Source organism: Heterodontus francisci, chromosome 16 (assembly GCF_036365525.1).
Source record: "Heterodontus francisci isolate sHetFra1 chromosome 16, sHetFra1.hap1, whole genome shotgun sequence".
Taxonomy (NCBI): domain Eukaryota; kingdom Metazoa; phylum Chordata; class Chondrichthyes; order Heterodontiformes; family Heterodontidae; genus Heterodontus; species Heterodontus francisci.
The window spans coordinates 85,894,726-85,919,489 of NC_090386.1; the positions used below are offsets into that span (position 1 = coordinate 85,894,726).

At 46.4% G+C, this 24,764-nt stretch overlaps 1 protein-coding gene across 6 annotated transcripts in view; it reads right to left on the reverse strand.

The window, feature by feature from the left end:
* Positions 1 to 24,764, reverse strand: part of zhx3b (zinc fingers and homeoboxes 3b) — an 81,636-nt gene that overhangs the window by 12,286 nt on the left and 44,586 nt on the right. For 2 of the 6 annotated variants that reach the window (XM_068048512.1, XM_068048511.1), the window contains exons 2-4: positions 18,931 to 19,038; positions 18,167 to 18,326; positions 378 to 3,359 (exon numbers count right to left, since the gene is read on the reverse strand). In XM_068048512.1, the coding sequence (XP_067904613.1) occupies positions 378 to 3,180 (2,803 nt within the window). In that variant the 5' untranslated portion in view covers positions 3,181 to 3,359; positions 18,167 to 18,326; positions 18,931 to 19,038. The other 4 variants (XM_068048513.1, XM_068048510.1, XM_068048514.1 and 1 more) reach the window with 3 other exon arrangements.

Genomic DNA, 24,764 nt, shown 5'->3' on the forward strand with positions numbered 1-24,764 from the left:
TGTTTTTTTCCTAAATAGGCTAGCTTTACTGTCTACTTGAGGCTGTCAATCACCTCTGGCATGTTCACAGTTGTGTGTTAGGTTCCTTAAAACTAACTGAAAGAAAACTTCTATCTCATTGGTCTCTTGCTGAATTCCGTGCCTGTACCCAAATGTGGAAGGTTAATGTTCTAACTAAAGTCCCAACCAGTCCCAAAGGGAACGTTTTTGACGACAAAAGCGTTAACTGTGCCTGGTCAGTCTCTCAAAGTATTTCTCTCTTCTTTTAAACCACACTATCAGCTTCATGACCGACAGCAGACATCATGGTGAGACACTTCTTTAATACCTCTTAAATCAGTTTAACTTCACTATACTCATTGCACTTCAAGCCTCACCAGAGATGTTCTCAGCATCAAACTCATTCAGTTCTGCGTGGCCCTCCCGTGACCGGATATCCCAGTTATCGCTGTTGTCTGTCACATCAGAGTAGACTTCCTCCATTACAAAGCGCTGACCGCATTTGGCCTTTTCTATTTTGTCGCTCTCTCCGTTGGTCGATTGCTGATCTTCGTTGCTGAAGTCGGACATGTACATGGCATCCTCGGTTTGTTTCTCTGCAAACCAGTCTCTGACCTGCTCGTAGCTCATGCAAGACTTCTCACACAGCCTGTCTAGATCCTCTTCATGCAGCATCCGGTGCTGGGTATAGTATTCGAACAAGACCATTTTCCCGCTCTTTTTGGGCGGCGTTAGTTTGAGTCTGTAATTCTCCACCGGCATGTCCGTAATTAAGCTGTTGCTGCCAGAGCGTATGGCGTAGATGCCTTTTTTATAATCATCGTACCACTTCAGCTGTCCATTTTTTAAAGCATATCGCGCATCACCAAACCAGCGAACTACCTCAGTCCTGGGCAGCCGTGATTTAATGGCAAGCTCATCATACTCTTCAACCGTTGGCCATTGTGTCCGCATAAACTGCAACTTCATCAAGTGAAGCTGGTGAACCGTTTTCTTATTTTGACCTTTGTACTTGACAGTGTTTGGCAATGCGGTTGAGGAGACAGAGCTAAGGTTTAGTGGCTTGCTGGCCTGCACGATTTTGGGCTGGATGCACAGGTTCGAGCCATCTTTCAGGCAGATTTTCAATGGGCTGACCTTGAGTCGCTCCTGAGGAAGTGCAATTCTTTTCATGTCCACTGAACTGCTGTCGCTTGGCGTCCCTTCACCATCCGAGTCCTCCTCCTCTTCCCCGGAATCGGCGTCGTCCTTGATGTCTGATTCTTCCTGTCGGACATTTAAGGCCCGCTCATCCGACTTAACCTTCCTCCGCTCAGAAAACCAGAGGTCGATCTCCCGCCTGGTCATTTTGGTCTCGATCCGTAATCTGTCCACCTCTTCCTCACGCGGGAAGGGGTTTTGAGTGTAGCTGTGCTCCAGGACACTCAGCTGCTCGGCTGACTTCCCTTTGAACTTGGGCGGAGTGAAGTCACAGCTGGTTTGCCACTGCCTGCGGTGCTGGTGGGAGGCCGAAGAGTGGGGAATGGACAAAGGCAGCGGGGGCGATTCCTCAGGGGCCATGTCGACGGTGATTGTGTTGATGCTACTCGCGTCGAAGGACTGGTTGCACTTTAGGTTCTTGTAGTTGTACCGCCGGTCGCTGAACCATTTCCGAATCTCTTTGCCCTGCAAACCCGTTACTCTCACAAGCCGGTCGACCTCTTCATGCTCTGGAAATTGAGCTCGCAGGAAGCTCTGTTTAAGTGCGGCCAGCTGCTCTTTCGTTTTCTTGTACTTGTAGGTTCCAAACTCTGAAATTAGATTCGACGAAGAAAGGTGGCTGGAAGTGACCACAGGTCCCAGCTGGCCCACAGACGGGGCGGCTAAAATTTTTAAATTTGAGCTGACCGTGGACCCCCCCAGCTTCTGCACCTGAAACTTCGAGGCGCTCTGTTGTTTGGAGACTGTGGCGAGGCTAACAGCAACGGGAGAGCCGGTCATCGTGGCTCCTTTCACCACCCCACCTGGCTGGGTGACAACAATATTGCCCCCCTGAGTCAACAGCTGGCAAGGAAAGTTGGCCTGCAAAACGTGCTGCCCACCATTGGTGGCAGTCATCTGGGTGGGCAGCACAGTGATGGTCTGCTGCGGCACGCTCTGGATAATGGTACTGAACATATTCTTGCGGGCGTCCTCTATTTCCTCCGGAGTCCAGCTGATGCCGTGCTTTAGCCGCTGTGCGGTGAACCAGATCTTGAGCTGCTCCTCCGGGTACTTGGTCACCACAGTCAGCCAGCATAGCTCCGCCTTCGTCGGGTAGGGAAACTTATTGAAGGAGTTGTTGAGGAAGCTGTTGGAGTCCATGGCGGCATTGTACGAGGGGATGCTGCTCAACGGGATCATGACTTTGGGGAGGGGGCTGGCACTGTTGCTCGCTGCTGGCCGTTGCATCACAGGGACTATCTGCGTCACACCAGCCTGCAGGACAGGCACAGACATGACAGCTGTTCCGTTGACGGTTTGGGAAGGGTTCGTTAGCCCATTGGCTGACAGAGCCTCAGTCATGTCCGCACTCTCTGTTTTTTTAACAGCCTCATCGGCGACCCCGGCCTCATCGTTGGGCTCTTCCCTTCCCACGTGAGAGACGGTGATACGCTTGCCTTCCGGCTTGGCCTTCAGCATCTTCATGATGGGCGTTTTACTGATGGAGATTTCTGACTGAGTTTCCGCCTCCTCCCCGTTCTCTTTGCTGTCATTGCTTTTGGTCTCGGAAATGCTCTGCTCAACAACTGTCTGGCTGTTCTTTTTGATGACGCTCACTTTCAGGTTGGTCTCATTGGGGTGGCTCAAGGTGTTGTGCACTGTCAGGGACTCCTGACTCTTGGCGCTGAAGTTACACTCTACGCAGACGTACAGTTGGTCCATGCTTGAGTCAGAGTGCTCCGATTCTATGTGCACAGTAAATGCGTGGTAGTCCTGACTTACGTAACTGCAGTACTTGCATTCAAATCCACCACGCTCTGCAACATCATTGTTACTGAACGCCTCTTCACCAGCTGACAGGTCCTCAACAGGAAATGCTTGCTGAGAGGATTTATCATTGTCGTTGTATTCCAGGGTAACGTCCATGTCTGAATCATGCATGTCCATGGTTTTGGCTGGTATCATACAAGGAGTGGTAGACTTCCTCTTGCTGGCCATGATGAATGGGAATGCTATCTGAAGAGGGAAGTGGGGCAGAAGTCCTTAACCTCTACAAAGCACAAAATCCCCGCTCAGAGTCCTCCTCTCTCCATTAAACTCGTGTCGTTTTGAGCGTCTCTCAGCTGGGATGATTCACCAAATGCCTGATACCCAGAACCGCTCAAGGAAGGCCCCACCTGCAAGACAGAAGCAAAAAAGAAAAGTTAGTTGTACATTAAAGGAAGCAGTAGTTAAGAGCCTTAATTTTAACAATGGAATCCTTTATTAAGTCTTTTACATAGTTCCTTTGTTTCTGAGGGGAAAAAAGGAAAGTTGGTGTGAATATTGACACCAATGCACTATTGAAAAAATCAGTTAAATCACGTTAAATGTTATTCATTAATCACCTCAATTTGCTCCCCCAGTAATAGATCTGTAGCCATTCACCCAAGTCATCCTTGCTTCATTAGTAGCACATTTGCAGTGAACAAATTGGCTGCCACATTTTCCTACCATCGTGACTGCAATTCAAATGCATCAAATTGCCTGCAAAGTGCTTTGGGACATCGTCAAGTTTTTCTTTAGACTTTTTCAGAGTGACAGAGGTCAAAATGCTCTTTTCAGAGTCCAGACACAACCCAAATTTCAGAGCACAAAATTAGAAACTGCAGTGCTGGATGCTTGCCACAGTGAATATAGAGTGGCAATTTCCCACGGCCAGCATTACACTTTTATGAAATGCTAGTGGGTGAAGAAAAATGTCCATAATGTTGACTGTGTGAAAATAATAAATGCAGAAGAGCCATCAGGCAATGGCCCTGAAAGCAACAAGTGCCTTGTCTCCAGAGGAGGAGACGTCTGCCACCCAGAAGAGCCTGTAAAGTTGTGTAGCAGATCCAGGCCTTCGAAACCCTTGCTGCCAGCCAATGGTGCTACTCCGTCAACTAGGTGAGCATTTAGTGGCGTGACACATGGACATAGGGAGCACTTAATGGCGTCACAGAAGGATGGGTGGGACGTGGGGGGTATATGTAGCATTACATATGGATAATGCGGGGAGTACTCAGTGGCGTGACACATGGATGACATGGGAAGTGACAGCTGGATGAGAATACAAAGAAATTCACAAAAAGGAAGCAAAACAGGTTTTGGTGACTTTTGACCTATGGTTCCCAAAGCACTCCACCAATGGAGGTTCTTCTCATGTCAAACCTGGGTCTGTTGTAGACTAATTGATAAATATTGCTTGATATGATTAGTCAATAACTTCTAAATTACTGTATCATTTAACTATCAGGATGGTAGCTGGTAAACTAGACAGCCCTTAGGAATGAAGGTGAACAAAAGACTACGAAATGTTAGATGTCCAAAAGCCAAACAGATGCATTGACTCCCAACATGTCTGGAAGATACTAATGGCACAAAATTAAGGACATGGATGACATACACTGCATTGGCAGTACACTGCTAATGGTTGGCTGTCCGGGGGGTCCTCGGGGGCCAGATGGCATACTTCAGTCACAGTCGCCACAGTGCACCTGAACCTCTCCATGCATTGTTGGCTGAGTTCATTGCAACACAGTTGCTGAGAGCTGTGTGCTTCGTTCACGTGCTGTGCTCCAAGACCAGATTAGGATTAGGATTATTTTCATTAGAAAGATGGAGGTTGAGGGGGGACCTGATTGAGGTGTACAAAATCATGAGAGGTATAGACAGGGTGTGTAGCAAGAAGCTTTTTCCCAGAGTGGGGGATTCAATTACTAGGGGTCACGAGTTCAAAGTGAGAGGGGAAAAGTTTAGGGGGGATATGCGTGGAAAGTTCTTTACGCAGAGGTGGTGGGTGCCTGGAACGCGTTGCCAGCGGAGGTGGTAGACGCGGGCACGATAGCGTCTTTTAAGATGTATCTAGACAGATACATGAATGGGCAGGAAGCAAAGAGATACAGACCCTTAGAAAATAGGCGACATGTTTAGATAGAGGATCTGGATCGGCGCAGGCTTGGAGGGCCGAAGGGCCTGTTCCTGTGCTGTAATTTTCTTTGTTCTTTGTTCTTCTCCCTTGCTATGCACCCACTAATGGCAGCCAAACATTGCAAAGTTACACTATTTTAATTTTGTTAACTTCTGTGGTGATAGTTCATAATCTTCTCCTTTGTTAAATTCCCTATCTCCAGGCTTGCCCCGAAGCAAATTACTCATTTAGTCATGATGTGGCTGTTGAATGCTGTATGCATTCATTAGTGTCCTAAATAACCAAAGGAAAAAAGGACTTTCATTCACTTTTCATTAATGCTGATTATCAGTTTTTAACTACATTAAGCATTGCATCTTGGAGTGTTTTATTACGTTATATAAATGTTAAGTCGCTATTGTTTTGTAGAGCTAGCGCTAAGTACTGAAAAATGGTCTGTCATCTTTCCAGCCAATATTCCATTACTTTCCCCTCCATCTAAGTTTTGCTGAGATGATCAAAGACAGAATAATACGTCTTAGGCTGGCACTAGCATAAACAAACAAATAATGTGCTCACTGGTCGAAGAGTTGGCACCTTTTAAAAGAGGAAACTAAGAACAGTCAAATTTTAAAATTTACCTATTTGGCCTGAAAAGGATTTTGTACTATGCTGTTGTTATGAAGTTGAATTTGTTTCAAAATGGGTTAATTCCCAGAATTACACAAATTATCTGGGAAGTTGTTTAAGGCAAATTAGCTGGAATGCTGGTTGGGTCAGAATCGTGTCACCCGCATATCAGATTTGTTTGAGACAATAGGAAAAATCCAATATTTCAAAGGTATGTGCACCTGCAATGCTGAATTGATGCCCAGAGTTACCAGCAGGTGTCTTAGCTAAACAGACAATGCAGCCGTCATGGCTCCCATACAAGAGGTTTTCTCGTTCAAAGTGGCCGCTTTAATTGGTAGCTTGGCAAGCCAATCATCAACACATGCATGTCAAGGACATTGCCAGACAGTTCCAAAATATCCGACGAGGAGAGTCAATGTTATTTTCCTTATTATGATAAAATGATTCAATATCACTGAAAACTGTGTTCTATTCGTTCATATTCTACATGAAGAAATTTATTTTTTTCATATACTACATGAAAAATAAACCAGTTTGTTGGTTCACAATTGACCTGGTCTCACTAGAATGCTCATCAGTTCACATTTTCAGTGTAACAAGAAACATATGAGGCGTTGCATGAGAGATCACAGCACCCAGTACAGAGTGATCTTTACTATTACTGGCCCCTCCCCTGCATCAGGCTGTTTAACTAGATATTGGGCAGCAAAAGTGTACGTCTGAATCATGGAGATAGGGGGTTCATTTACAGGTATGGCCAGTGATGCTGAACTAGAGAGCATCAGGTAAAGATTAAAAATTTGCAAATAAGACATGTGGAAAAAGGGATTCCATGTAAAGAGACAATATAGGATGCCCACATAGAACAAGAGTACCTAGTTGCTTTGTGGAAAATGATGAGAATCATGTACAAAGGCCAAGTACACGTACAATTCTTATTGCCACTAATTAAGGCATCGGCTGTCATAAATGCCAATGTGCTCACTGCATCATCTGTGTAGGAGCTCTCAATGCCCACTGCCAGGCTATGATTTACACCATCTGCATTCATGGGTTTGACTGACAGCAGAAGTTGATAGTGTAAAAGGTCAGAATGACCACATAAACCAGCCCTATCACCAAAATCAAAAAAAGAACACTCTGGCCTGGCTGCCACTGTTACAACAAGCTGTTACTCTGGGCCCCCAGACAGAAGGCACCGATCCAGTTTGCTGTGGCCAGCAACTCTAAATTTATTTCTGCCTTTTCAGATGACTCAAAACAGCAAATCTCTGTCAGCTCCCCCCACTTAAAGAGTTAGCTTCATTATCAGGACCCATTTTAAAAATCAAAAGCATATGGGATCCTAGCATATTTTAAAAAAAAATATTTAGTGCAAAAATGTAATGTTGAACCTCTACAAATCATTTGTCAGGTTACAGTTAGAATATTATGTCCAGTTCTGGGCATTTGGTAGAATGTTATGGCCCTGGAAAGGGCACTGAAGAGATCTACTAAGATAATACCGGGGACGAGAGGCTTAATATTATAAAGGAGGGACTTGAAAAAACCAAGTTTTATTCATAACAAGTGAGAGGTGCAAGAGATCTGGCAAGTGCACAGAATTATAAAGGGGGATTGATCTGGTAAATCAGGAAATACTATTTACAATCAGTGAATTGGTAAGGGGTAAAATTTAAGACCATTTCCATGGGAATAAACATAGAGGTAAGATGATTTTTTTTTTGAACACAGAGAATTGCTAGGACAGCAGAACAGTGGAAGCCAAATCCAGACCAGCTTCTTTCAAAGAGAAGTGGATAAATATTTGAAAGAGATGAAAACAAAGACTTGCATTTATATCGCGACCACCAGACGTCTCAAAGTGCTTTACAGCCAATGAAATATCTTTGAAGTGTAGTCAGTGTTGTAATGTAGGAAATGTAGATGAATTTAAAAAAGGTATTGGAAAGAGCAGGCAAATGGGACTAGCTCCTTCAGAGAACTGGCACCCCAGGCTGATAGACCTCCATCTGTGCTGTAAAAATTCTAGTTACTACGAAACTCACTGTCTAGATTTACACATGAAGAATGGCCATCTTCAGAGATCTCACTTTGTTCATGTGCTCTCCTAGACTGGTTTGAAAAGCCTGAGGGGATCAGAGAGGAAATTCCCTGAGTACTTTTCCCTTATTCACCCTGGGGCTTTGTTTTTGTCTCTCCTAGGAGATGACGTGGTTGTGGGAGAGCATTGAACGGGTGTGGGACTAGTCTAGATTCTCCATCTATCTTGAGGTGTGGGGCAGGCTTAATAGACCAGCTGCTCATTTGTGCCTATCAATTTCCTATGTTCATAGTAGGGCCTAGTAGTGGAGGGCTGCTGGCACTCATTAGACCAGTGAGACCCTCCAAAAGAATGAGAGAAAGGAAGAAATTCTGAAGGAAAACAGCAGTAAAGAAAAAGGACCTTTTTTCCCCTTCTCCTTTGTCTGCGTGCACGTGTGCCTTAATATTTTTGCTCAGTTAGTGCCGATGACATCATCAGATAACCGACATGGAGAAGTTGCTGAAGCTGAGAGAGAGAGAGTGCAGTACTGCACCCTCCCAGTTCAGTTCAGTTAGTAACTCCTTGAGGCCCAGTCCTTTGTTAACATAACCAGCAGTCCCAGTTTAAGGAAACACTTTCAACAAAAAAAAGGTACTTCTTACTTAGTACCCATTCGTTTTTGTTAAAAGGAGCCATTCTTAAAAAGTCCCTCAGAATATTGTTAAATGTTTATCTCCCCTTAGTTACAATTGTTTTTTCTTCCAATCTGCCTCCCCCACCACCCCATCCCAGGGCATGTCGGTACCGCACAGCAACAGGGTGTGCTGCAAGGAGGATCTCTCCATGGAATCAGCCTGCTCGCTGAACCTTTCATTGGAACTGGGCGGGGGGGGGGGGGGGGGTGGTGAATCAAGTCAAGACCTGACAATCAGAAAGACAATAATCCATCTCGTGCTGCACTCAATGCCAGGGGCCACCACGCCTTGCTCCGGCAGCCCTCTCAGACTTTTCACGAGCGAGGGTCACATGCACAAACTAGAGGTTACAGTTAGCGATGCCAATTCAGGTTGGACGTATCCCTGGAGGTTTTATCACTAACCTCCTGCCTCCAACCACCCCGACCTGCCAAACAGCCTTTCCTTTCCCCACCCTCTCCCCATATTTTAATAAGTGTTTAAAGAAAATGAATGAATAAACAAAACGCACAATATTCTTTATTGACCTTATGATCTTTCTTGCGGAGTTGCTCGCAGTAGTGTTTGGGGAATGAATCTTTAATTCCAGGAGACTCCAGGGCAATACTAGAGGGTTGGCAACCCCGGGTTACAGCCTCAACCCACCTGCGAAAATACTTTAGTCCAGGGAACCATTCTGTTTTGCGCCAGTAATTCGGGCAGCCAACCCAGCCGTTTTCAAAGTCAAAGCCCTCACGGATATCGTGGGAGAGTGAAGCTGGGAGCAATCTGGAGTATAATTGGCAAGGCAGAGCAAAATATAGGAAGCTTTTTGGCACCCAGGCCTTGACCTCGCGTCAGTACAATCAAGCGGTCACACTGGCCTCTTCTGCAATACTGTATGCAATTGGTCAGCCTCCAGCCAGGGACTGACTATTTGTTCCGCCAATGCATCACTTTGTTTTAGATACACTACTGTATTGCAATTCTAGCATTGTGTTACACCATCTTTGTTACCACAAGGACATGGGGATATGGCAGGAAAGTACTGTTCAGATAGAAGATCAACCATTATCTTTTTGAACGGTGGAGCAGGCTCAAGGCTCTATGGCTTATTCCGTGTCCTATTTCTTATGTTATTACCAATTCATTGCTAATCAGGTGATAAGCATTTAAAACTATCTTTTGTAGGTGGGGGAGTGGGATGAGTGGGGGTTGGGGGGGGGGAGTCTTTCACTGCAATCTCATCTCCTGAAGGCATCGACACCTTCATGGGCACTGATCACATGCTTGCCCAAGTGACTTTCTTCATGCAGGAGGCGGGACAGTGAATGTTAGGCTGTTCAGCCACAGGGGGCATCAGAAACAAGCACTCTCACTTTTCACTGGGTAGTGAGCGAGAAGGCACAATTCTTGCCCAATTCTGCTCTCCCAACTCAAGAGTACCACCAGCAGAGAACAGCTAACCCAGCACTAGCTGGCAATCAAACCCAATGTCTTCTGATCTGTACATCCCAGTTACATGCTGCCTTTAACAACTAAGCAACTGCAGGAGATTTAAATTTTAAATATACATATATTCCAGCTATTCTCCAAAGGTAGTCTATGTAAAAGGGATAGAACTACAAGTCTCCCTTTATTACATGTTGGGTTCGTGTGGAAGCCTTGGGGGTGGGGGGAATTCATTTTTAAACCAATATAATTGTTGTAGCTGCCTGAGTAGATACTGCCTCAGCATGTAATCTTTGCACAAATACAAGGTTTAGTTGAAGTGCTGGATATGGTGTCTCCAACAATGCTGTGCACGGACCAAAAAAAATTGCAGGTACATTTTTCTCCAAGTCTTCCTGCAGACAAAAGGGTGTAACAGTCTCATCTGTGGTATTCTTAGCTAGTGAAGGTAAGCAAGTTTAAGCCAGACTGCCTTGGGACATGAGATCTGAAGCTCAGTGCTGCATTGCTTGGAGATGCAACAGACTATTTATTACATTTTTTCTATTTGATTGAACTACTGCACTCATTAAAAAAAGGTAGGTGACAACTGCCCCTGGGAAATGGAGTAATTTTCTGTTTTTGCATCCAGTCTCTGCATCAAGCAGTCTAACTGGCTCCAGATAAATATGCGCCAGACCCAAGCAAAATTCTTAATGTGCCAAACCCACTCAACAACAATACCTTTCACTGATTGATATAACGCCTGTAATGTATGGTGAGGTAGCCGGGGCCAGACGACCAGTGGGGTGTCCAAAGCTCCGCTTCAAGGATGCTTGTGAGTGTGATGGGAAGCCCCTAAATGTCGACTATCGCACTTGGGTGTCACTAGCTGGCGAAAGAGGGAAATGGCAACACATCCTGTGGACTTGTGTGCACTACCACGACGACCAGTTGCTTGGCAACAGGCGTCAACGTCAAAAACAATAACTTGCAGCATCACTTGGCAGCTTCACATGTAGCACTTGTGGCAGAACCTGCCTCTCAAGGATTGGCCTTCACAGCCATCAGCAAAGATGCACCAAGAGAAGACACCCCACCTAAATGGATTGTTTGCTGCGTGTCCATCATCTTTCATAGATGGAAGGATGTCAACCAATGCAGTAAAACATTCCAAGGCGCTTCAGAGGAGGGTTAGTAAACAACATTTGACACCAAGCTAACATAAGGAACTATTGGGACAGGTAACTAGATGCTTGATCAAACAGGTAGGTTTTGTGGAGTGAGAGAGGGAGAGCTTGGGGCCGAAGCAACTGAAGACATGGGTGCTGAGGGAGGGACGATGAAAATCAGGGATGTGCAAGAGGCCAGGATTGGAGGAGTGCAGAGATCTTGGAGTGGGTTCCTTTTCACTCCTACTGTATCGAGACCACCAAAATTCATTTATGTGCTTTCATTACCTGGAGTTCCAATATTGCACAGTATAATCTATTTCCCCATTTACACTGCGAGGTGGATATACCGGAAGGACAGTTGCCAACTGATTAGATTAGATTATTAGATTCGAGATACAGCACTGAAACAGGCCCTTCGGCCCACCGTGTCTGTGCCGAACATCAACCACCCATTCATACTAATCCTACACTAATCCCATATTCCCAACAAACATCCCCACCTGTCCCTATATTTCCCTACCACCTACCTAGACTAGTGACAATTTATAATGGCCAATTTACCTATCAACCTGCAAGTCTTTTGGCTTGTGGGAGGAAACCGGAGCACCCGGAGAAAACCCACGCAGACACAGGGAGAACTTGCAAACTCCACACAGGCAGTACCCGGAATCGAACCCGGGTCCCTGGAGCTGTGAGGCTGCGGTGCTAACCACTGCGCCACTGTGCCGCCCATGATGAATTCCTGTAGGCTTCATTGCAGGACCCTCCTGCCACCAACTGCTCCGCCCTCATACTCTCACCATTGGTTGTCTAGCCCACCCATCCCCATGGTGCTCCGCCTTGCCCCAATTGAAAAGCGAAGAGATTCTTCATGACCTGATTGTATAACTGTGACTGCCAGTCACTCAAGCCCCCTCTTTTCCCTCATCACCAATATTTTTAGAACTAACAAACACATTTCTTCAAAGAAAATAGAAAAATAAACAATTTTTTAAAAATGACCCTATGATTTTGTTTTTCTGCCAGTTTGCTCACAGCAGTATCCTGGAAATTAGAGTATTAGAAGTATTAGAATTAGAACATTACAGCGCAGTACAGGCCCTTCGGCCCTCGATGTTGCGCCGACCTGTGAAACCATCTGACCTACACTATTCCATTTTCATCCATATGTCTATCCAATGACCACTTAAATGCCCTTAAAGTTGACGAATCTACTACTGCTACAGGCAGGGTGTTCCACGCCCTTACTACTCTCTGAGTAAAGAAACTACCTCTCACATCTGTCCTATATCTATCACCCCTCAACTTGAAGCTATGTCCCCTCGTGCTTGCCATCATCATCCGAGGAAAAAGACGCTCACTATCCACCCTATCTAACCCTCTGATTATCTTATATGTCTCTATTAAGTCACCTCTCTTCCTCCTTCTCTCCAACGAAAACAACCTCAAGTCCCTCAGCCTTTCCTCGTAAGACCTTCCCTCCATACCAGGCAACATCCTAGTAAATCTCCTCTGCACCCTTTCCATAGCTTCCACATCCTTCCTATAATGCGGTGACCAGAACTGCACGCAATACTCCAGGTGCGATCTCACCAGAGTTTTGTACAGCTGCAGCATGACCTTGTGGCTCCAAAACTCGATCCCCCTACTAATAAAAGCTAACATCTTTAATTCTTAAATCTTTAATTCCTGGAGACTCTGGAATAAATCTGAGTTTGGCTGGAAAGATCACCTAACTGGACTTGCACATTCACAGTAACTGAAAAAAAAGATATCCACCGTTCTCGTAAAGGCACATCTGATTTCACCGGGGAACTTGGCTGAGGAAGGGGCTGTAGTACTGAAACTGCATTGCTGGCCTACACAGAATGGCAGCCACAGTAAAATGGTTGTTCCGATGGTGGGCAGTAGCTACATAGTTTCAAGGCATGATGCAAAGCTGCTGCCTTGGAGAGTGATGCTGTGTTATAAATGGGGAATGAAATTCCAAATCCAAGAATAAAATGTTACCTGCCTTTTCACTAGCCAAAAGTTGGATGATTATTGTTCCAGCTCACTGTCACAAACTGTGTAATAACATTACAATACGCTATTATGAGTGAAGTGGTCAGTCAGATTATCGTCCTTTCACCCATGGAAGCTGGATTTCAACCCAGCTCATTCCGATGGGGCCAAGAGTCTCTGCAAGAAATCTGCGTAAACTGATCTAGGGCAACCTTAACCCAGAATTTCAATGAGATGTCACAAGCCTGGCTGGTTGGGAAGGGTAGGGAGCGAGTATAGGTTAGGGAGAAATAGAAACATCTTGATGCCATGAGCGAGTTTGTGAGGTTGGCAGGTACAATGTTGGAGTAAAGCAGAGGGAGAGATTTATCTTACATCTGACTTGTTCTACACTTGACCAGGGAGTGACTAATGACAACACAGGGTACAAAAAGTGGAAAATGTTCTGTTCCAGATGACCAGCATCTCGCACCTTGCCAAGGGCATGTTAAGGTTTAAGGTCTGTATTGTCCTTAGTCTGCCATTTAGAAGGAAAAAGTGGACAGCCACATGAATAAACAAGGGAAAAAGACGAGAAGAAAGCAGTAATGCCATGGAATCTTGCTCACAGTCAAAAATGTTTCAATAGAAATTAGCCCTCAAGAAAATGCTTGCTAGGAACTGTTGAGGTCTTGTTAAGGTTCAGTCATGAGAATTGCACCAGAGAGGAAGGAATAAATGAAAATTGACCTGCAAACCTCAGGCTATACCTGAGGTTTGAACCTCAGTATGGATGCATGGCCATTGCTGAGTCCCTCGTAGTACAGTGGGAGCTGAGGGGAGGGTGCTCCTTGAGCTCAGGGCGCATAGCAGGTTCAAGAACAGCAGAACAAACTCTCCCAGAAAGAAAATCTGCTGCACCAGGCACAGCTCTTAGGTTCTTAACCTCATCATCCCCTGGATGTCTACGAGACCCAAGAAGTGCAGTGACACAGTGGTTAGCACTGCAGCCTCACAGCTCCAGTGACCCGGGTTCAGTTCTGAGCATTGCCTGTGTGGAGTTTGCAAGTTCTCCCTGTGACCGTGTGGGTTTCTGCTGGGGCCTCTGGTTTCCTCCAAGGGGCTCTGGTTTCCTCCCACTGCCAAAGACTTGCAGGTTGATAGGTAAATTGGCCATTGTAAATTGCCCTTAATGTAGGTAGGAGAATGGTAGGGAATATGGGATTAATGTTGGATTAGTATAAATGGTGGTTGATGGTCAGCACAGACTTGGTGGGCCGAAGGGCCTGTTTCAGTGCTGAATCTCTCTATAATCTGAGCAGGAGTAGACCATATGCCCTGTCAAGCCTGCTCTGCCATTCAATATGATCATGGCTGATCTTGGACTTAACTCCACTTTCTAGCCTACTCACGTGATTCCCTGACAGACCAAAAATCTGTCTATCTCAGTCTTAAATATATTCAATGATGAAGCATCCACAACCCTCTGGTGTAGAGAATTCCAAACATTCCAACCCTCTGAGTGAAGTAATTTCTCCACATCTCAATCCTAAATGATCAGCCCCTTATCCTGAAACTGTGCACCCATGTTTGATGGTAAAAAATGTCTCAGTATCTATCCTGTCAAGTCCCTTCATAATCTTGAATGTTTCAGTGAGATCACCTCTCATTCTTAACTCCAAAGAATATAGACAAAATTTACTCAGCCTCTCATTATAGGATAACCCTCTCATGCCAAGGACCAATCTAGTAATCCTGTGCTCTACTGCCTCCAATGCAAGTATATCCTTAAATATGGAGACCAAAATTGCACACAGTATTTTTGTTTTATTTATTTATTCGTTCATGGTATGTGGGCATCGCTGGCTAGGCCAGCACTTATTGCCCATCCCTAATTGCCCTTAAGGTGGTGGTGGTGAGCTTCCTTCTTGAACCGCTGCAGTCCTTGGGTCGTAGGTACACACATAGTGCTGTTAGGAAGGGAGTTCCAGGATTTTGACCCAGCAATGGTGAAGGAACAGTGATACAGTTCCAAATCAGGCTGGTGTGTGGTTTGGAGGGGAGCTTGCAGGTGGTGGTGTTCCCATGCATCTGCTGCCCTTATCCTTCTAGGTGGTAGAGGTCGCAGGTTTGGAAGGTGCTGTCTAAGGAGCCTTGGTGAGTTGCTGCAGTGCATCTTGTAGATGGTACACACTGCTGCCACTGTGCGTTGGTGGTGGAGGAAGTGAACGTTGAAGGTGGTGGATGGGGTACCAATCAAGTGGGCTGCTTTGTACTGTATGGTGTCGAGTTTCTTCAGTGTTGTTGGAGCTGCGCTCATTCAGGCAAGTGGAGAGTATTCCATCATGCCCTTGACTTATGCCTTATAGATGGCATTGGGGAGTCAGGGGGTGAGTTAATTGCTGCCAAATTCCCAGCCTCTGACGTGCTCTTGTAGCCACAGTATTTACTTGATAGGGCTAGTTCAGTTTCTGGTCAATGGTAAACCCCAAATTGTTGATAGTGGGGGATTCAGCGATGGTAATGCCATTGAACATCAATGGGAGATGGTTACATTCTCTCTTGTTTGAGATTGTCATTGCCCGCTACTTGTGTGGCGCGAATGTTACTTGCCACTTATTAGCCCAAACCTGAATGTTATCCAGGTCTTGCTGCAGGCGGACATGGCCTACTTCAGTATCTAAAGAGTCGCAAATGGTGCTGAACATTGCACAATCATCAGCGAACATCCCCACTCTGACCTTATGATGGAGGGAAGGTCATTGATGAAGCAGCTGAAGATGGTTGGGCCTCAGACACTACCCTGAGGAACTCCTGCAGTATTCCTGTAAGCCCTGTACAATTGTAGCAAGATTTCTTTATTCTTGTACTCCAATCCCCTTTCAATAAAGGTCAACGTGCCATTTGCTTTCCTGATTGCTTGCTGTACCTGCATGTTAACTTTTTGTGTTCCTTGTTCAGGGAGACTTGGGTGTACTCGTATATCAAAATTTACAAGTTTCACACCTATAAAAAATATTCTGCTTTGCTATTCTTATGACTAAAGTGAATAACCTCAGTTCCCCACACTATACTCCATCTGCCACCTTGTTGTCCACTCCCTAATCCTGTTTATATCTCTTTGCAGCCTCTTTGTGTCCTCCTCACAGCTTACATTCCTACCTAGCTTTGTTTCATCAGCAAACTTAGATACATTACTCCCTGTCTCTTCATCTGTCATTAATATAGATTGCAAATCGTTGAGGCCCCAGCGCTGATCCTTGTGGAACTCTACTAGTCACAGCCTGCCAACTTGAAAATGCCCCATTTATTCCTACTCACTGCTTCCTGTCCCATTAACCAATCCTCTATCCGTGTCAATGTATCACCCCCAACTCCAGGAGCCCTTGTCTTGTGTATTAAGTTTTTGTGTGGCACCTTATCAAATGCCTATTGGAAATCCAGGTATACAACATCTACTGGTTCCTTTTTATCTAGCCTACTAGTTATACCCTCAAAAAAGCTCTAATAAATTTGTGAAACAGGATTTCTCTTTTGTAAAACCAGGTTGACTTGCTGTAATCTTAGAAAAGCATAGTAAGTGCATTGTTAATAATTGCTTAATAATAGATTCCAGCACTTTCCCAATGACTGATGTCACACTAACTTGCCTGTAGTTCCCTGTTTTCTCTCTCCCTCATTTTTTTGAAAAACCGTCTTACAAGTTTGGACTCAGCAGGGAGCCTGTGACCAAGGTATGCCATCTGGGTCATCATGGAGCAATCAATGGCCTGCAAAGCACCAGTGGAGGTCACCACTGCCCTCAACTTTAGTATCACGGAGTCCTTTCAGGCATCCGTAGGGGAGATCACAGGAATCAGTCTCTATGCCATGTGGCATTAAGGAGTTAACTGGATGCCTGTTTTCATCAAACAGCCACATACATACACTTTACTGCAACTGCAGAAACAAGGCAACTACAGATTTAGCGAGGATTTGCTGCCACAAGTTATAGGATATCATTCACCTTCATTCTGAGGCAATTAAATGTGACCCAGTTCTTTGAAACTGAAAGGTGAATGGGTGGCTGGCTCCTTGTGAGTTATGGACTGCCTGCTGCAACCTTGGTTGATGATGCCTTTGCACAGTCCCTCGCACACTAGCAGGGATCAGATTCAAGACACATGGATGAACAGTGAGCAAAACATTTACCTTCATAACAACAGTGACTGTATTTCAAAAACTAATCCATTGGTTGTAAAAGCACTGTGGGAACATCCTGAGAACGTGATAATACACTATTAATAATTGCAAGTTCTTTCTCTCTTAAGCAGTGCTTCAGATGGTTAGGGTGTAATGGGGTGCTGGAGGGAATGTGGGAGAAAGGGAGATGCAAAATTGCATCCGCAATATGCCATGGACAATGTCCTCAAAACTGACTCAAAGTAAGAGCGCCAGCAGGGTATGGAAGATGTGGAGGGCAATGTTATGCAGAAGCCACCAGCAGCAGGAGATTTTTTTTTTGATTCCTTCATGGGATATGGGCGTCACTGACTAGGCCAACATTTATTGCCCATCCCTAACTGCCCTTGAACTGAGTGGTTTGCTTGGCCATTTCAGAGGGCGTTTAAGAGTGAACCACATTGCTGTGGGTCAGGAATCAAATGTAGGCCAGACCAGGTAAGGATGGCAGACTTCCTTCCCTAAAGGACATTAGTGAACCAGATGGGTTTTTACAGCAATCAACAATGGTTGTAAAAACCCATCTGGTTCACTAATGTCCTTTAGGGAAGGAAATCTGCTGTCCTTACCTGGTCTGGCCTGCATGTGATTCCAGACCCACAGCAATGTGGTTGACAGGAGAATCCCTGAAGTAAGAGAGATAGGTGCAGGGAAGTCTTATTAGCTAATGAGTACAGTAACATAGTGGTTATGCTACTAGACTAGTAATTCAGAGAGAACGAGTTCAAATCGCACAATGGAAGTTTGAGAATTTTAATTCTATTTTTTAAAACCTGCTCTAAAAAGCTGTCCAGGTTGTGGTAAAAAAAATTCTGGGGAAACAGACCCCATTAAGATCTGTGCCTGGAGGCAATGCTGGAGGAGCAGCTGATTATTGGGGGTCCATGCCCTTCTGTTAATCCTTCAATACCAGTACTCTGTGCTTTTATTTGCTCTTCATCCCCATCATTGTACATCTGTGGATAAATGGCTGTATCTGGGCTGACGTTTAATGCAAGATTAGATTAGTGCATGTAGTGATGGTCGGTGCTCTCGGCAACTGCTCTTCTGAACACTGGGTTCTCTTTGCTCTGTGAAGACAGAAGATAGGCTAGATTGAGTACACAGACAAACTTATCTGATACTACAATTCCCAAAGACAAGTTGAGCAGTGGTGTACAATTAGTGTGCAAGGGCACATTGATGCAACAAGATGCAAATCATAGAATACATTACTTGTGTATCATATACCAGAGGTCCTCTAACCTATTCAGGCCCAAAATCGTCAAGAGCCACCCTCCCCATTAATTCACTGTTTGTGTAGAGATAAAGGAATCACCATCTATTCCAATTCCTGACCCGTGTTTAAAGACTTGTACAGGACAAAAGAGCAGTGTAATTTAAAAGTGGATGATTTTAAGTCATGAAAATTCCTTCTTGCAATACATTTCTCTGTAAGCATTATGTGTAATGTCATTTGCATCAATCTGCTGTTTAGCTTGGACGAACTCCCTTGCTGCCACCTTCTTGTCCATGTGTGTACAGTGTTTCTTGCATTTATGAATAACTTCTGCCTTTAACTTCATTCCCATACAAATTATTCATCTACATATCTCTGTGTAAGTACAGCATTTTAAAGATTTAACATCTCAAGACTTCATCCTCCATATGTGTCTTTCATCTGTATATTCTCACCTTAGCACGGTCCTCTTTTTCAAGTCACGATGGTTCCTCAAGACTTCTTTCCAGATCCTGAGTGGTGGGTCAGCTTGACCTAGTCAGTGATGTATTGCCACCTTCCATCTCATTTAAAAAAAAAATCCTGCTTCAGTTCATTCCAGACAAAATGCAACTGAAAATGTATTTCCTTTGGATAGATTCTAGCAAAAGTTTGAGCAAGGGATTTTTCGTCTTTTTTGGTTGCAAAACTAATAAATGAATGAACCCCGATTTGCTACTAGCTGCCTCTTTTCCACCACAAAACCTGATTGTTTTAAAATGTTGCCCAACAGGCTCTCCACTCAATGAAATAAGCTTTTGTGGTATTTCTTGCGCTATTTTTCACATTCTGCCTCTTTTTTTAAAATCAGTTGCCTCGCTCATTAGGTGCTTGAGCTTTGTAACAATGCTTAGGTCATGAGTGGGTCTGATCTTGTTGTAATCGATTGCCTTCAGCAAGATTGTGAGTAAATCTTTCATTGGGGGAGCAGGGGGATACTCAAATCTATGAAGAACAGTTAATCCTTAATTGGGGGAGGGAGAGAGGAGGGGGAGGAAGAAGCAATGGTCGTGAGTGAGTGAGTATGTTAATTATAGTAGTTAATTTTTAAAATAGTATACGCCTTGCTTCCTCAAACCAATCCATGAAGAATGTAATAGTCCAAACTGTGAAGTTAAGATTCTTTGCATTAAATCGAGAAATCATTTTCCAGCAGAATAGGATAGATTCTGCAAGAGGGCATAAAACCTGAACAGAGATGCAACTTATATACCATCACCCCATGCACTATAATGAGTAGCTCAAAACAGGGTGCAAGAGACAAAAAAAAACGGTGGAGGAATAAGATAACACAACACTCACACATCTGTCAGCTTTCCACATTAACTGGAATCAGCAGCAATTTACATGACATCACAATGTGGTAATGAAAGGTCAACAACAATCTCCCTGAGGCTGTTCATGGCTGCTTCAGTAGGTTTGAAACTGGTCTTGGACAGTGGAGATGAAGTGATAAGGATATAAATTATAAGCAACGAACTGAATATCAGAGGAGTACATTCGTGTACGCAGCCTGGAATTTACCTTGAATGAGCCAACAGTGAATTTATTGGCGGCAGAATGACCTGGCAAGTCCCACATAATTCAGCAGAAAGCCTTTCTTATGAAATACAATGTGAATTATTCCCCCTGGCCCCACCACTGCCAGACTACAGAGAAAGTGTGTGTGGGGGGGATGGGGAGCGGAGGGTAGAGAGAGAGAGAGAGAAAGTGTGTGGGAGGAGGGAGAGAGAGGGAAAAAAAGTGCATTTGGTGAGAGAGAAAAAGTATGTAGGGAGCTAGAGACAGCGCGAGGAGGGGGTGGGGGGGGGGGGGGGTGGGGGGGAAGAGAGAGACAAAAATAGTCCATGGGGGGACAGAGAGATGCAGCGCATGGGGAGAGACAGAGAAAGTGCTTGGGGAGAGAGAGAGAGAGAGAGAGCAAAATAGCATGTGGGGAGAAAGCGCATGGAAAGAGAGAGAGAAAGCACATGGAGAGAGAGAAAGTGTGTAGGGGGAGGGAGAGAGAGAAAGAGAGAGAAAAAGTGCATTTGGGGAGAGAGAGAAAGTATGTAGAGACATAGATAGAGACAGCATGAGGTGGGGGTGAGAGAGAAAAATAGCCCATGGGGGGACAGAAAGAGGCAGCGCATGGAGAGAGACAGAGAAAGTGCTTGGGGAAAGAGAGGGAGCAAGTGCTTGGAGAGAGAGAGAGATAAATAGCATGTGAGGAGAGAGAAAGAGGCAGTGCCTGGGGACAGAGAAAGCACATGGAAAGAGAGAGAGAGAAAAAGCACATGGAGAGAGAGAGAAGGTGTGTGGGGGGGGAGAGAGAGCGAGAGCATGCGTCTGGGCAGGGAGACAGAGAAAGAAGGATTGCACGCACAGGGAGAGAGAGAGAGAGAGAGAGAGAGGAACGCGCGCGGGGGGAGAGAGATGGAGGGACAGTGCGTGCACGGGGACGGAGAGAGAGTGTGTGCGCACGGGGAGAGAGAGAGGGAGAGAGGAGCATGTCCGCGGAGAGTGAGAAGGAGCACATGCGTGGAGTGAGAGGGGGCACGTGCACAGGGAGAGAGAGAGGGAGCGCGGAAGCGGGCAGGAAGAGAGCAGGTGCGCGGGGAGAGAGGGAGCACACGCGCAGGGAGAGAGATAGAGAGAGGGAGCGCGCACGCGGGCAGGAAGAGAGAGGGAGAGGAGCATGTGCGTGGAGAGTGAGAAGGAGCACGCGTGCAGGGAGAGAGAGAGTGAGAGGGAGCGCGCGCGCGGGCAGGAAGAGAGCAGGTGCACGGGGAGAGAGGGAGCATGCGCGCAGGGAGAGAGATAGAGAGAGGGAGCGCGCACGCGGGGAGAAAGAGAGAGAGGAGCACGTGCACGGAGAGAGAGTGAGAAGGAGCACGTGCGTGGGGAGCAAGAGGGAGTGCGCGCACGGGGAGAGAGAGAGGGAGAGGGGGCATGCGTGCAGGGGGAGAGAGAGAGAGAGAGAAGGAGCACGTGTGCGGAGAGAGAGAGAGTGAGCACGCACGCAGGGAGAGAGTGAGAGGGAGCGCGCGCGCGGGGAGGGAGAGAGAGAGAAAGGGAACGAGCACGTGGGCAGAAAGAGAGGGAGCGCACACAGGGAGAGAGGGAGAGAGAGAGGGAGCGCGCATGCAGGGAAAGAGAGGGCGAGCGCGCGGGCATGTGTAGAGGGAGGACGCGTGGGGGAGAGAGAGGGAACGCGGGGAGAGCGCACTCACAAAGGGGGGGGGGAAGAGAAAGAGATAGAGAGAGAGACAGAGGGAGCGTGCACAGGGGGAGAGAGAAAGAGAGAGGGTGCACCGTGTGGGGAATGGGGGAGCGCGCAAGGGGAGAGGTGGAGCGCACGCGGAGAGAGGGAGAGGTGGAGCGCGCGCGCAGAGAGTGAGAGATGAGCGCGCGCGCAGAGAGGGAGAGAGAGAGGGAGGGAGCGCGCCTGCAGCAGCGAAGAGAGAGAGAGAGAGAGGGAGAGGGTACGCGGGGACGGAGAGAGGGAGGGCGCGCGGGGAGGGAGAGAGGGCACACATGGAGGGAGGGAGAGAGGAAGGGCGCGCGGGGAGAGAGGGAGGGAGGGTGCACGGGGAGAGAGAGAGGGAGAGTGCGCGGGGGGAGAGAGGGAGGGTGCGCAGGGGGAGAGCTGGAGGAGAGAGCGCACACACAGAGAAGCCAGGGGAGAGAGCACGCACGGGTAAAAGCCAGGGGAGAGTGCGCACACGGTGAGATAGCTGGGGGAGAGAGTGCGTGAGGCGAGAGAGCCAGTGGAGAAAGCACGTGTGGGGAGAGAGCCGGGGGAGAGCGGGTGCAGGGGGAGAGGGGGGCGCACACAAGGAGAGAGGGGCGTGTGCAAAGAAAGATGAAAGAAGGTGCGTGGGGAGAGAGAGAGAGGGAGCGTGCGCAGGGTGACAGAGAGGGAGCGCGCGCGGGGAGAGAGATGGGGGGTTGCGAGCGTGCGGTGGGAGAGAGCGTACGCATGGAGAGAGGCGGGGTGGAGTGCACGCTTGTAAGGGAGCACACACATGGAGAGAGTGCGCACGGGGAGAGAGGCAGGTGGAGAGTGCGGGCACGCGCACGGGGAGAGAGAGAGCACGCGAGGAGAGAGAGAGAGCACGCGCAGGGAGAGCGCATGCATGAGGAGAAAGAGAGGGAGCATGCAGGGAGAAAGAGAGGGAGAGAAAGAGAGTGTGAGATGCGTCCGGGGGGAAAGAGAGAGAGAGAGAGAGCGAGCGCGAGACGCGCACGGGGAAAGAGAGGGCGCAAGACATGCCCAGGGAGAGGGGGAGAGAGAGAGAGAGAGAGAAAGAGAGTGTGAGACGTGCCCGGGGAGAGAGAGAGAGAGAGAGAGACGCCCAGGGTTGTGGTGGGGTGGGGGTGGCGGGAAGTGAGAGAGAGAGAGAGAGAGAGAAGGCCAGAGCATGCAGGGAAGAGAGAGAGGGGCAAGACAAAGTCTGAGGTACACATCAGAGAGAGAGACAGGAGCAATTGCACACAGTCCATTACTGACTATCTGAAGCTTTTTCTATGCTTAAAAAAATATGAATCATCAATGATTTGAATTCAGCAATATAAATAAGACAGTGACGTGGGAATTTAGTGCTAACAAAATTGAATCACTTGACCATATGAACTAAACTACTTTAAATTAAGCATATACTGTATGTGCAAACGTCAAGAGAATCTGTAATTCAAAACCCCACCCCACCAATGCATAGACATGGATGCGCTGCATTGACCCAATCCTCAAATCAGCTGCACAAATGTTCAACATGCTCAGAGCATCGGCACATTTTACAAACCGGAACTCATCTGTGTTTTCAGAAAATTACATTCATACAGCCAGCTACCGATAAAATCCTTGTGCACATATCCCTAATTCTAGTTTGATTTTCAAATATTTAATGCTGGGTTTCTCCTGGTTACGAGTTCAATGCTGAATTTATAAATGGCTGGAATTTTGTTTTTAAATTTGCAGAGTAACTGTTTCATTTTAGACATTTAGGGCAAATTTCAACAAAAAAGATTACAGTTGCAATAAAAGATCTCCTAAATGCTGACAGAAGCCCTGTCAGGACAGGACAGGAGATTCATCAGTCGAATTATAACTTTAACTCACAGCTGAGAGATGAAATAAAGCTGGAGTTACAGACATGCGAGCACTAAGGTTTTTGCCGTACCTGGCCGCTTAAACGTAATTTTCTGAGCACACAGATGAATTGCAGTTTGTAAAATGTGCAGGTGCTCTAAGCATGTTGAACATTTGTGGATTGGTTGATTCAGTGCATCAATGCAAACATGCCGTGGATTCGGGGTGAGGGTGAGGATTTAAAGATGATTTTGAATTGCAGATTCTCATGATATTTTTACACACAGTTTACACTTAATTAAACACTGCTTACTACAAATGATCTAATAATTCATTTTTGTTCGCACTAAATTCACACTTTGCAGTTTTATTTACATTGCTGAATTCAAATCATTGGATAATTAAATTTTTTTAAGCACAAAAAACTGGTCAATAATGGACTGTGTATACATATGCCTGTCCCTTGTCTGTCTCTGTCTTGGCCTTTCTCCGTGCCCTTGGCAGATAACCCATGGTCCAAGCTGCAGCCTACCAACCTCATGCTATCTTCGAACAGAGTCCCTGCCCCTCGGAATGTTAGTCGAAGCTGCTGCATGCCTGAGCTCACTCCCTCGAGGCTGACAAGCCATTTTGGCACGGCTCAGTTCACATGAAACCCTCTGCTGAGGCCCCAGAGTTGAAGAGGAAACTTCAGACATAGAACAACTCCTCCCCCAACCAGCCCATAAGAGCAACCCCTTCCCCCCACCAAACACTGAGGAACTCCTGCACCCCCACCCCCCTACAAGCACTCTCCCCCCAGTGAGAAACCCCTCCCCCACCGAGAAACCCCTCCCCCCACCAGACCCCAAGCAAGCTCTCCCCCTCCCCCATCACCAGACATACCAAACCCTCTCCCCACTCAGACATCAAGCAACCCCTCCTCAACCCAAGGCAAACACCCCCATCGCTTCCCCTCTTAAGCTCAAATACAAAAGCAAAGAAAGTTCTAAAAATTGCAATTTATTTTTCAAAATAGAAGTCAAGGCTAATAAGTGTTTCACTACATGTTTTAGTGATTTGTTGTCTCGATACAGCAGCATATCAGAATGGACTAAATTCTCAGGCCACGAGGGTAATTGTGGCTTTTTTAAAAAATATCAGGGCTCAAAAAAAACTAATGACCTCTCAAAAGCTTGC